Raw genomic sequence first — 14,655 nt, forward strand, 5'->3', positions numbered from 1 at the left:
TATGAAGTGCGATTCTGGAATAGAATAGAAATAAACCTCAAATATCTTTGTATCTTTGTATCTTTGATTTATTGTAATCGATTCACTTGCATCTCGTAGAATAGTGCTGATATATCGGATCGACTCAGCTTTATCATTCGTTATTCGATACTAAATTTTGATAGTGAGATTGATAAAAGGATTCGCACTAACGGTTCAATGACTTTTGCAGTTTACTACCATTTTAAAACTCATTCACATAGCGGACAGCCGTCATTGATCTGATCTGAAAATTATCCAATACAAAAGATTTTGGGCACATACGACAACCTGATTGCGTCGGTCCTACAAGAAATTTTTCGCATGTTCGAGCCCCAGCTGAACTAATCGATCCACTGCTTTTACGCGTGGTGATGCTGCAGAACTTGTAATTTGCCGCGAAATGAGATTTTCCACTCGAGGTTGTTTATTTTATTTACATTCTTCAAGTCTTCAATATGCAGTAACCAAGGTTTTGGTAATTGTTATTCAAAATCAATAATTCATCAACCTGTGTTGCCAGTTTCAATAGTTTTTCAAGAGATTTCATTTTGACGTTAGCAGTTACTGAGGGGTAGTTAAATTTGCGATACAGTTTCGATAGACGAGTGGCAGGTCGTGTCGTCGACGAAACCGTCGTGAAACTCGATTACAAATCCTTGCCGGGACCACAATACTGTACGGGGCGAGAAGGGCAAATGTTAAACCAGTCCGAGACATCGATTGAAGTTGAAAAATTTGATAAGTAAACTATGGTCTGGCAAGCAATTTGTAGCTGCGGTAAGATTTCGAAACCCTTCATCACCACTGCTTCAATGAACAGCGAAATATACATCAAGGAATGCTTTCACAAACGACTGCTACCCATGATTCGAAGCCACAAGGATCCTGTTGTCTTCTAGCTAGATCTTGCTTCTTGCCACTACTCGAAATCAACGGTAGAATCGACGACACGACCAGACACTCCGAATAAAAATCGGAATAAAAAGTGTTCGTGAGCGATTTACCACCAGTTACCATAAATATAGCGACCCCTTGAAAATGACAAAAACTAACTATTCGTGCAACACTGTTTCAGTTGCTATGAACTAGTTACCAAGGAGAACCAGAATAAATAAATAAACAGTTTGAAATAGTTATGGAATAATTCCACATTTCATTATTTAAAATATTTTACAATTTTTCATTATTTGTATTTTTCATTATTAGGAAGTGCATTCGACGTTCGAATGGAACGCAATCACTAGACGGAGTGTGTGCTATTGTTAATAACGCTGCTAGTTGCTTGGAACAAGACTTCATAAATGCTTTGAAATCACCTCCGAAATCTGGTTACCGGTTACATAGATCTAGCCCAATCGGCACTTCAAAGTTCAGTCCAGTAAGGGCAATTACAAACTAGTGACGTTGAACAGGCACGTTCAAAATTTTTGACAACCTTAAACAATGCTGATATGTTCACCAAGTTTATAGAAACACTGTGGTCACCTGGAGTTATCAAAAAGTCTACATTCAAGCGGCTTGGTGGACTAGTTTAAAACCAGGAAGCACGAGCAAAACTTTGAACGAGGAATGTAATTCTGAGAACATTTTGAAAGTGATAAATGCTTAGTTAGATGAATATATTCCCTCTGAAGATAACACACAAGAAGTTTTTATTGCCTCAAACAACCGAAATCAAATTTTTGTTTTGTTTGTTTTATTCGTTATGAGACAAGTACTCCAGAAGTATCGAGAATACAACGCGCCATTGACTTCAAAGCGAAATACGACACAATCGCTATGGCAGATTATGCACGAATGCGGATTTCCGTATAATTTGACGTGATTGGTCGAAGCAACGATGGATAGAATAATGTACTACGTCCAAGTATCTCGAGTCGTTTCAAGTCTCAGAGAGGGCTACGGCAAGGTTTTGGATTCTTTTGTCTCTTGTTCAATATTGCTTCGAAGAGCGCGGATCAACACGATCTTCCGAAAGTACGTACAGCTCTTTGGCTTCGCTGACGATGTTGATATTGTGACACGTAACTTTGAGAAGATTATAGAAAGAAACATCGAGCTGATAGCCGAAGCTAGTGGTATCTGACTGGCTATAAAAAGATACAAATTAAAAAAAAATGGCTTAAAATTCTCTGAAAGAATAAATTTAATACCTGCCAGCGGCCAACTACACTCAGTGGTTTCGTTTCAAGTGAGAATCTCTTGTTTTTGTTTACATTTCTTTTGTGGTTACCAAGGCTACTGGTAACTGTTTTTCAAAATCAATAATTTACCAACTTGTGTTGCCAGTTCCAAAATTTTTTCAAGTAAATCCGTTTTGACATTACCAGTTACTGAGGGGTAGTTAAATTTGCGATACAGTTTTGATAGTCGAGTGGCAGGTCGTGTCGTCGGTTTAGCGAAAAGTGAGGCGTCAAATATAAAATCAGTGCGGTAAATCGTTAAAGAATGTTGTTTTTTTTTGTAGTGGGATTGCCGAATTACAAATATTACACACTAAGAAAAACTCGCAAAGCTCTCCCATACTATGTTTTTGCACATCAGATTCATCAGATAGCGAAAGGATTCCATCACCTTCAGTTCCTCTTATTCCGACCTATAGACCATCACCATCGAAGAGTTCAGATCAGTAGCATCCAATTTCGGTCGGGATGATGAGGCTTTTCAAGAGTAAATCTTGTCTTCTCCGAGAGCCAGATGCATCAAATTTGCTTGTTAATGTAGCTGCCGGGATTTAATTTTTAATTTAATTTAAAGTTTTTTATGCCCGGTTCTAACCTTCCTATGGTCTTTCGCCGGGTAGAGCTACCGGGATGGGAATGGGTCTCATCAGTCCATATGATTGTTCGGAGAAATTCCGGATCCGTCGTTGTTAAATTTTTGCAATTTTATGGTGAATTTTAATAATTTCAATGCATTATTAAAGCGTGTATCGTTCCATTTTCATGATTTGCGTATTTTTCACTTGTCAAATATAAAAAGAATACAGTTTCAGAAGAAACATCTGCCGAAAAAATCGACTATTCAAAATAACAAAAATTTTGGAAAACCCTGTATACTGTGAAAATGATAATTTAGATCGGTGTCGATCACAAATACAACTTCACAGTCGTTTGTTTCCAACCTGGTTAAGCATTAATTTTACATATACTGGTGATTCATGCAACCCAGCTCACAGTTTTATGCATCATGCTCATCTCCCTTAGCTCATTTGCTGTTGACAGCACAAACTCACCAGGAAATCGTGAATCGAGATACACACATTGTAATTCGTCATTGCATTTAGTACAATTAATTAGTAGCCCGTAGCTGGAATTGGTGAAAGTTTTTTGCTTGCATTTTAACTTTATTTTTGTTAATTTTCCATGCGTTGTTGACAAAATATATAGGAATATTGGAGACATTACAATGATAAATTCACAGTAGCGGAACTAACGACTCTTGCTGCTTCCTGGACCGTGACATACAATATTTTCTGCAAAATCCTACCAATTTCAGCTTCAGTCAATTGTTTTCATGATTCGGGCTAAATAATTTTTGTTTGCTGCAAATTACGCCTTCGACTATCACAACATGACGTGCAAAATTGATTTCAGTGAGTGTCTGAAGGATTCGCCCAAGTTCAGGTATGTAAGCAAGTACACTGTTCTCACAGAAAGATGACTAATCGAAGTGGGTGGGTTTAGGAGTAAACAATATTCCATTATGCTTACACGGCAAAATACCAGTCTCACAGGATTGGAGACAAAATACGATTTATGTAGCGCAATGACTTTTGATTGAATGGATAGTTTCTTTTAACATATTTAAACAAACAATAGATTTTACAATTATTGTTGGTTGTATAATACTTGTATTGTATTTCCTAGACTACGTCTGGAGCAGGAGGAAGCCGACATCGATCACTTAGAGCAAAAACTGGAAAAGATCATAAAAATGTGCAGTCTCGCAGTGGACAGCGGGAAAGAGTACATCCGTAATCAGAGTGCTTTCGCCACTTCGCTTTGGGATTTACAGAAACACTTTCAGGACGATAAATCATCTACCAACGCGTTAGCGAAGCTTATTCATTGTCTGCAAGAAATGAACAAATTTCACACGACCTTGCTGGATCAGGCAAACCGAACCGTGCTGAAGAATTTGACTAGTTTCCTGAAGAAAGACGTTAAGGAAGTTAAGGACTACAAGCAGATATTTACCAAAGTTTCGGAAAATCTCGATGTTGCTGTCTACAAGAACTCACAGGTGAATAAGAATCGCACGGTCGACATTGTCGAAGCGGAAAACCTGCTCTCTGCGACTAAATCTTGCTTCAATCATGCCTCTCTCGACTACGTTAATTATATTACGATGCTGCAGAATCGAAAGCGACACGAGATTTTATCAACTCTGTTGAGTTACATTCAAGCGTGCAGCACGTATTTCCACCAGGGATCGGATCTGTGTGAAGATTTTGGTAGTTTTTTCAAAACTCTCGATGAGGAGATCAGTACAATGCGCGGGGAGTACAATCTGCTCGATAAGCAAATGCAAAATCGACACACATGCGTTAGTGAACTACTGGAGGATAAGGAGAAAAATTCGTCAGGTATGGTTTCGGTGCCTCTTAGTGCTTCTTCAGCCAGTGAATTATCCGATCAACGGATCTCGCAGCCTTTCACCAGTCGACCTTTGAATCACATGGAAGGGTATTTGTTCAAGCGAACTTCGAATGCATTTAAAACGTGGAATCGCCGGTGGTTCTGCATGAGAGACAATCAGCTGTTCTATCGAAAACGCACCGGCGAAGAATTGCCAACAGTCATGGAGGAGGATTTGCGGTTGTGTACTGTCAGACTATTATCGGATTCGGATCGACGGTTTTGCTTCGAAGTGATATCTCCGACTAAGTATGCTTACCTGCACAAATGAATAGGCTGTAGGATCCGTGATTAGTAATTTTTTCCGATTGTTTTTTTTTGTCTAGATCGCATATTCTGCAGGCAGATTCTGAGGCGATGTTACAAGCTTGGTTCAAAGCACTGCAGAAAGGAATCGATTCGGCTATTCAGTACCACAGCCCGTACAGTAGCGATATGCGAGGAATCCAAAGTCAATCTCCCACGAACGAAACGTGTCCCGGCAGTCCAGGCGGAGACGGATTTTCCGGAGGAAAAAGCGACCAAAAGAAAGGTGCCAAACGAATGTACGTATTATTCTTTTTATCAAAGCTTTTTACCGGGCTCTAGGGTCGCATTGTGCAAATTAGAGCGGATATTTTGCTATGTCGTTTAATTTTTTAAAATTCGGAATGCGTTTGACCTTAGTATGGCGCGACTTTCAAACTTTGCTCTGTTGGAGAGTGGGTAGAATATGATCTTGAATATCTCCCGTTAAACTGAGCGGAACGCGATTGTTGGAATGAAGGCTTCAATCTATTCTGCTCCTGATGTTTGGAGTGATCACTTTCTCAGTTATTTCGAACAAAAGCAACTGTCCCGTAAAGCACGACTGTTTCACACAGTCTATCCTATTTTCCGACATTCTTGCTACACGCACAGCCCAATCTACTGTCAGCAAGTTTGTCTACCTGTTACTGCTTATGTTGCATGCGCCTGTGTCATTTCTCCACTTTACCGCTTGGTGGAGCGCGAGATTAATTGCATTGTTATCATTTGAACCAAAGTGTGCCATAAAATCTCAATATATACAAATGAGCTACCAAATCGAAACGGTTCTCACGGTTTGACATTTGCATTAGGAATGTATGATGGGAACTCAGCAGTGCAACCAATTTATCACCATTGGTGCCAGTTTCACGGAGGACCGTAGATGTGCGCCAAAAAAAGATCGTGACTGTCATGTCTGGAAATTCGTTTGTGGTGAGACCCTATTTTTTGCTCACTGAAAATGAAGCCCGGTCAAAATTGCGTTCCAAAAATCCAGATAAATTTTGGAGTCAGAGACAGATTTTTTAAAAAATAACAAGGCAACTCTGATCATAGACCTCATACCTACCCAAAATTCCAACTCCGCGACACCTATTGAAGAGAATTATGAGTCGTTGTCCTTCCGGAAAGTAGGTGAAGTATCAACAGATCTTTATCCTTTTCTGTAAACAATGGGTATGTGGGTGGCCGGCAAGGGTGGCTATCGTGCTGTTCGGATGTTCAGTTTGGGTTAGGAGGGGATATCAATTCCCAAAACTGTTTGCTAAGCAGCTCTTATTTGTCAATCGGCAGGAAACATGATGATATCAGTATGCAATCCGCCAAGACCATCGTCACAATGCAACGCAACAATATTCTTTTACACGCTTTCGTTCAAACTAATTGCACGGGGAGTCGGGGCATTCTTCAAGCCTTTGTGATAATCCAGAAAAAAAACTAGACATTTAGATTTGGGCATTGTACTTATGAAGCCGTTGGTTCCGGAATCTGAAGTATCAACAAACACTCCCGAGTTGATCATCGAGTCCCTTTCTGCGAGTTCGTCCCCGGATGCAGAGTCTCAACGTTCCAGCTGATTCGAGAGATTTTACAATTGAAGAAATTGGAAAGTAACTGAAAAGCGCTCTCGGATTTTAAAATTCTCTATTCAGTCAACGATATGATTTTCTCAGAATTGTGAAAAATGTAACTGTGTTTCTGTATAGTCATCTAAAACTGTAACGAGGTTCATATATAAATATTGTCTTCGCTTAATCGTGGAAGATCGTTGGTTCCCTGTCAATAACTAAAATTGGCACGATACAACCTTGAAAAGGCGAATTCAAATGTCGGATGGTAATTTATAAAGACTCCAGATCTGTTAATTGGTTTATAAAGAAGTATATAATCTCTGGAACAATCAGTCAGAAGTTGTGTCATGTTTCACGAATAAATAAACTATTCCAGCTATGTTTCATCAGTGTGAAACAATAAAAAAGAACACACTGAAGTTCGTAAGCTCTTACCGAACTACTCCTATAACTACTTCCACGTGAAACCGTCTGGGATTAGCAACCTTAAAAATTGCCTGAAAAACTGCTCCAAAGACTGCCTAAAAACAACTTAGCAACCTTAGGGAATATCGGGTAAGCAACCTCTATGAGAATTTTAGTCGTAGACTGAAGAAGAAAGATCTCTTCGTCGGCCGTGAAACCTGGACCGTACGTGCGGCGGCGAAAAATGAACCACGATGATCTCAGTATTGGAAAGGTGACTAAAGCCGGATAGATGCAGAGGGCAGAACACAAGAATGACGGACAACAACCCTGCAATGCTGTTGTTCGACACAGAAGCAGTTGGTACAAGAAGGTATAAGAAATTATGAACGGGGAACAAGTTTATCGATCTCCACAATCTCTAGCAGAAATGATAGTAGGTCGACAAATGAAGACTGCACTCAATTGTCTTCGATGTACAAAATTTAAGTTCATATGTTAATAATCAATTGCAAATCCTCAATCATCATCAGTTTTAACAGTTGGTGCGCTAAGTTAAACAATGAGGGTAGCTACACCACCTTATTAGACTTCAACACAAATAAGTTCTGGGTAAAATGATTATGCTGTGGTCTGATAGGCCTTATCAAGTCCTTTAAACCATTCACACGGTGAGAAGACTGTATCCAATACTGAAAAAAGCGGAAGAGGCTACGGCTGCTGACAACGAATAGATAAAGTCTATTCATTCTGTTACAAGGTCTTATTCAAACTTGCCTTTAACATAATTGACCACGACATCACGATTGTTAAATTGGAAAGACTTGAATTTTATTCGAACTTTCTTCGATGATTACAATCGTACCTTATGGATCATCGTTTAGCAGTGAAAATCGGCGATCACGTTTATCGCATCGTTCGGAATTCCGCAGGGTAGCCATCTCGGGCCGTTTATATTTTTGCTGAACTTCAACGTCGTCAACTTTACTCAATCGTTTGCCGATGACTTAAAAATCTACTATTACATTCGAAGCCCAGAAGAAGCAGGTTTTCTACAGTGACAGTGGTGTAAAGTAAACCATAATTGAATCCTGACTAATGCTCGACCATTATGTTCTCGAAGAAAAAAGAGTCATTTCATTTTGATTTCTTCCTGGAAGGATCCTCGATGGTCAGAACGACGTGTGTTGAAGACCTTGGTGTATTTCTCGATGAGCAACTCGATGACGTTTTCAAAGCTTCTCCCGACTTAGGATTTGTAATGAGGATCGCTAAACATTTTACAGACATGTACTATTTAAAATCTTTGTATTGCTCACTTGTTCGTTCATCCCTGGAGTACTGTTCTGTCGTTTGGAATCCTCGTGCTCTTCGCAACAATACATTTCTTCGACTTCCTTTACGACGAACTAACTATAATGCTATTATTGGCTTGCAGAGAAATTTTTTGTATATTACTAGAAATTATCATTAGGACAACATTGTGTCTGTTGATTATACCTGAACAAAATAAAATAAAAAAGAGAAAGGCAAAAAGGGTACCAAATCTTAAAAACTGATATTCAAACAAATAAATAAATAAATAGTTTTGAACCGGAATCGAATTCACATCGATTTCTTAAAAAACCTATTGAACCTATTTTCACAAATTTAGACTTTAATTCGACTTCCGGTCCCGGAATTATAGGGTGATGAGTGTAAGGATGCAAAATACGAGCGAAACTCTCAAAGTGGTTTCAAAATAAATCAGATTTGAAGATTGTTTGAAATTAAAACCGAAGACTTTCTGTAACCACGCGAGTAAGGTAATCGCACTCAAAACTCGTTACTTTTATTTATTTGTTTTTTTATTTATGTGGAACAGAAAAAAAGCTCGCTGGAGTTGAGAATTAGTTAAACCTCTGTCTCCAACAGGCAAAAAACCTCTTCATCTTTTATACCAACAGATAGTTTACATCCAAATGATACACATTTAATTTATACTAAACTAAACTTTACAAAGACTATAAACTAACTTAGAAACTACCATTGATTCTAAAACTAACATGACAAGTGACTAAGGAACAATTGTTTGATTACATTTCGAGATGAATGGAAATCGAAGGTATTAGACAATCACGCAGATTACGGCAATGAATGTCGAAATTAATTAACTGTAAGAGTTCGGGACAATCATTACGTGATTGTAACAAATCGACTATGAAAACTGCTTTTGAGACATTCCTACGAACATATAATAGATCCAAGCCTATAAATTTTTCAGCGATCTTGGTAGCTAGTTAGTTTGGCAGGGTCATTCCATGGCAGATTGCGTAGAACAAATCGAACAAGTTTCCGTTGGTTAGCTGCGACGCGCTCATCGTCGATTAAATAACGTTCTTGTTTACGCAAAAAAATCCTAACAACTTGGAAACTTTGGAAATTACACAATCGATGTGGTTTTTGAAGTTTAACTCGGCATCAATAATAATACCCAAGTCCTTTGCTAACGATTCGCGTTTCTGCACCTTTCCGCAATGTTGTACTCGTATTTTATGAACGGGTGTTCGCGAGAGAAAGAAATAACAGCGCATTTTGAGGCGTTCAATGCCATCCTGTTAGTCAGACACCAATTGACGAATGAATCAAGCTGTGATTGAAAAATATCGTGTCTTCTTGATATTGAGCCTAGTATAGGCTTGAAATCATCAGCAAAAGACCATTTACAGCATTTCAGTAAAAAATTGAGATCGTTAAGGTATGGTAAAAATATAAATGATCCCAAATGACTGCCCTGAGGTACTCCAGAGTTAAAGGTGTCGTCGAACAGTCTCCAATTTTTACCGACATTTTGCGACCAGTTAAATATGAATGGAGCCAGTTCATAAAAGATTCATTGAAACCAAACCTATCGAGCTTGGTAACTGTTATTTGTTGATTTCTGCTCGACTGTTACAAAATTGGATACTTTCGATTTACTCAATTTAGTTGCACAATGCCATCCATTTTATTACTAAGCTCCGTTTCTCGTTCGACAGTAAAGTCGTATACTCTAAAACCAATAATTTATTTTTCAGCAATTGGACTCAGATTCTTCGGATCCCGGGCAACTCTAGGTGTTGTGACTGTGGCAATGCGGATCCAAAGTGGGCATCCATAAATCTAGGCATCACACTGTGCATCGCGTGCTCCGGAGTGCACCGTAGTCTAGGAGTGCACTACAGCAAGGTGCGTTCGCTAACGTTGGACATGTGGGAACCGGAGATACTTCGAGTTATGATTGAACTTGGGAACGATGTTATCAACCGGGTTTACGAAGCAAATACCGCCAAAGTTAACCGTTTTGACCGTGCCACCGATAACTGTGAGATATCGGTCCGCGAGGCTTGGATCAAGGCCAAATATATCGATCGAACGTTTGTCCTTCCGCTGGACAGTAGTGGTGGCTTGGGTTTGGATCCCACACCGACCAGTACCTCCTCATCGACGCTATCGTTCAAAAGTTTGGACAATGACAATTCAAGATATCCGGAAAAGTGGAGCATCAAAAAGTTGAGACGAAGAAGCTACCGCAAATTGCTACGAACGAAGAAGGAAGATGTGGACGGTGAAGCTTCCTTCAACAGTGCACTGACGGACACAGATCCTGATGCGGATGAGAAGGATGTAAATCTTAACATTCCAAAGAAGTTTTCCGATATTTTGCTGATTGGTGAAAGCATTATCGAAAATAATCACAACTTGACGGACGAAAATCTGCTATTGCTTAACTCAGACCAAGAATCAACCAGTGGCGAAGAGGATAATGCCATCATGGAATGTGAAGAATTTGAAAAACTGAATCCAAATTTTCTTCTGTTCAAAGCCGCCTGCGGCCATAACTTACCAGTGATGTGTCAAGCATTGGCTTTGGGTGCGGATAAAAATTGGTGTAATCCAGATGAGTTGGATAGAACTGCTTTGCATGCTGCAATTCTCTCTGGTTCCGTGATGTCTTGTGAATTTCTACTCCTCAATGGTTGCAATATTAATGCAACCGACCGCAACGGATACACTGCTCTACACTTAGCTACGGAACACAGCTCCACAGCCCAAGCATATCTGCTACTGAAGCATAAGGCAAAGTATGATATTAAGAGCGTCGATGGTAAACTACCGATTGACATAGCAGTGGAGAAAACGGATGCTGACATCGTAACACTACTAAGGTTAGCACAGTTGAACGACGAGATCGGTCCCGGTGAAGACGGGGACAACTATTCCGGTGGAGACTCAACCTATGCGGCTGTGATGAATGATTTCTCGCACTTGACTAGTATTCAACCGCAACGGTTGCAACGAAATCGGCCAAACGCTACACCCGGAGGGACACCCGCCGATGCAAGTATCAGCTCGATCGCTTCATCATCGACTAGCAGTACCGTCACGGTCATTCCAGCCAAGTCTACTGCTGTCACCGATCTGGATGCCGATGACGAAGGGAAATAGGTTGTGTATAAGCGAGGATCTTCTTTAAATGTGTATATGAGCTTCCGAAATAGCGCGTAGGACTGAAACGTAGGGCCTAAAAAATTTACAAAAAATCTGTACTTATAGCTTTTATTTATATCGATCAAGTGATATCTAATGAGAAGTACTATGAATTTAATTTTAACAGAAACGTTTGCCACTTCCTCAACTTTTAGCAGTATTCGCAGTCTCCAAGAGATATCCGTAGTTTTGCGTTTAATCTACCATAGCATGTTTCGTTTTTTTTTACCAACAATTCCTCACCCCATCATTCCACTATATTGCCGAATAATGAGCAAACCCAATTTTTTAGTATTCGAGAACCACCTTTGAACTTTGTGAGCCTTAAGCCAAACTTGCGCGATGTAATGTCGATAGTTTAATGGTTGATGTTAGCATATCTATTAATATATGAAACAAAAGAAAACTAAAGTGTATTGATAGCGTATATTGAATCGTTGAACATGGTTCTGTTAAGTTTCACATCCTGTTGAGCAACCCATTTCTATACGAAAATAAAAAAAAAATGCGAATCTCTTTTTAAATAATGATCGAAATATTAAACATTTTAATGAACTGTATTTGTTCGTATTTATGCTTATGTCGTAGTTGAACTAGTTTTAATAAAAGCAGTGATGTAGGGTGCCTAATACTATTGAAAATCAAAGAAGACAATGAAGCGGTATTCTGTGTGTATAACCAAATTTCAGAAATGCTATCCATATCTGGAACTACCGCTCAGTAAACTTCATCACTGACTCGGATACAAACGTTACAATACACTGATTATACTATACATACAACTGTTTACAAAATTATCTTATTTAACACTAAAAATATAGTTACTATATACAGGAAATTAAACGCTGTTTTTTTTGTACCATGCATAGTTTTAGTATTTCTGTTTCAACAGAAAGCGACGCCAATTCCTAATGAATAGAATCATGGCTAGTATTGAGATCCTACAGGCACTAGAAATCGTTCTTGGTCGAGATTCGAACATACAACAAATCATTTACTTACTATCTCGTATGCAGAATATGGCCGAACGTGTACAAGATTTTCAGGGTAAGGTTTATTCTAGTATCGACGACTTCTTCAAGCTTCCCGAACGAGCAACTCGTAGGTCGTCCTCTTTCGGTATTCTTGCAACTTATTCATGAGTTTGAGTTTGCTGGAATCTTTTTGGCAACATTGTTTTTGACAGATAACGCGTGAATCGTGTTTTGTGTTATTGTCAAATTTGTTCAGTTTGGTCTATAATATAATCATGAATCGTCGATTGGTCTATAATTTAATCATGATTGGGCGCTGGTAAAGTTGGAGGAAGATCCACTTTTTCATCGAAAAATTGTGTTCAGCGACGAAGCTCATTTCTTCATTTCTCAAGCAAAATTTCTGCATCTTGAGTGAATACCAGCCAGATGCATTGCAAGAGCTACCGACATGTTGGAGAGATTGTGCCAAAATTGTACCTTGCACATGGACCATTCAAAGCGAAGCCGTGGCCAACATTTGCATGAAATCATCTTCAAACAATAAAGATTTCATCAAATTTCTAAAATTTTCTGAGAGATTAAATCATATACCTCTTTAAAAATCACCCTTTAGTTCCTGTGACCTTCAACAGAAGAATTTTGTGTCCCAAGATTTTGTATCAAGTGTATTTTTCTTAAGTTTTGCAGAGACTGATGAAAATGAGTAAGAAAGAGTATGATTTTATAGATTTCATTACAATTCGAACGTTACAAAAAAAATCTAAATTTCGAAAATCGCGACTAAAATCGAATATATCTGATATGAGCAGAAGATTTTGGGGAATGAATTTTAATAGCCGTTAAATTCATCGATGAACAAAAACTGAACCTTTATCACTAATAGTACTGTTGTTGTACCGTTGAATTCCACTATGTTATATCACGTCATTACACTCTCACAAAGTCACTATTTTCACAGTCACTATTTTTCCGAAAGTGTATAAAACGTTATAATACAGATACGTATTTCGGAATGCTATTTGCATCCTTCTTCAGTGTATCGGTTTTATACATATACACTGAAGAAGGATGCAAATAGCATTCCGAAATACGTATCTGTATTATAACGTTTTATACACTTTCGGAAAAATAGTGACTGTGAAAATAGTGACTTTGTGAGAGTGTAATGACGTGATATAACATAGTGGAATTCAACGGTACAACAACAGTACTATTAGTGACAACATTCTACTAACAGCTCAAACAGAAATTTAGTGAACCTTTATGAAAATAAAATGTTCAGTGCGCCACTTTACCAAAATTGAAAATTTTTCTCTTGCATTTTGATGCTCTGTTGATAATAAGATTTATAGTAGTGATGTATTTGAAATTCATTTACCAATACCGTCTTTTCTTTTTTTGTTTCGATTATGGTTTTAACTTTCAGTTCATTCGCCTCTTCGGGTCAGAAAAACTTTCTGACCCTATGTGCGGGGTTGGGAATCGCACCCAGGCGGGTTACGTGAAAAGCATCGACTTACCCATTACGATTTCCCCGTTCCCCAATACCGTGGTGGTGGAGTAATATTATCAATAAAGGCAGCAAATTTTGTGATTAATAATAGTCATAATGATAATAAAAACATTAAAATCTAACCACAAAACATGTTATGCAGCTGATTAAAAAATATTACCAAATATAGCTTGAATATCAAACGCAGAAGTAACAGGAGCGCAGGTTATTCAAACGCTGCAACTACTGTGTGTTTGAGTAATGCAAAATGCTGCACTCCAGCTATGGCCCTTATTACCGTTCTCACTTCAACTTTCACATTCACTTCACTTACATGTCACTTCGCTTGATTTTTCCTATTACCAGTATCACGCATAGTGAAGTGATCACTGTAGTGGAAAAAACTAATTTTTTCGACAAAATGTTGGGTGCGTGATGTTCATAATGACATCAAGTTCATCCAAGTAATTACTTTTGTCTCTGAAGCGGCTTCCGTAATAAGGACCTAAATTCACTTCACTCGATTTTCACAGTGAAGTGATACCGAAATAAGGGCCACAATCACTTCAATTGGTTTTCACCGTGTAGTGAAACCGGTAATAAGGGCCTATTTCTATAAATCACATTCACGCTTTTCGATTTTCTCTTTAGCGATATTTCTGTGGGTGAAAATTCATCATCAAGTTTCGCTAACACGAAAATATCATTTTTGAACTTCGAGTTTCAAAGTTTTGTGGATGTTTGTTTCATTA

At 38.6% G+C, this 14,655-nt stretch overlaps 1 protein-coding gene across 1 annotated transcript; it reads left to right on the plus strand.

The window, feature by feature from the left end:
* The first annotated feature begins 3,250 nt into the window (after positions 1–3,250).
* LOC131425702 (arf-GAP with coiled-coil, ANK repeat and PH domain-containing protein 2) lies at positions 3,251–12,265 on the plus strand. Its single transcript, XM_058587782.1, has 4 exons — positions 3,251–3,647; positions 3,891–4,910; positions 4,988–5,206; positions 9,982–12,265. Exons 1-4 carry the CDS (start codon positions 3,595–3,597, stop codon positions 11,390–11,392), a joined length of 2,703 nt encoding a protein of 900 aa, XP_058443765.1. The 5' UTR covers positions 3,251–3,594; the 3' UTR covers positions 11,393–12,265.
* Positions 12,266–14,655: the final 2,390 nt, after the last annotated feature.

The sequence above is a fragment of the Malaya genurostris genome, chromosome 1 (genome assembly GCF_030247185.1).
Source record: "Malaya genurostris strain Urasoe2022 chromosome 1, Malgen_1.1, whole genome shotgun sequence".
Classification (NCBI taxonomy): domain Eukaryota; kingdom Metazoa; phylum Arthropoda; class Insecta; order Diptera; family Culicidae; genus Malaya; species Malaya genurostris.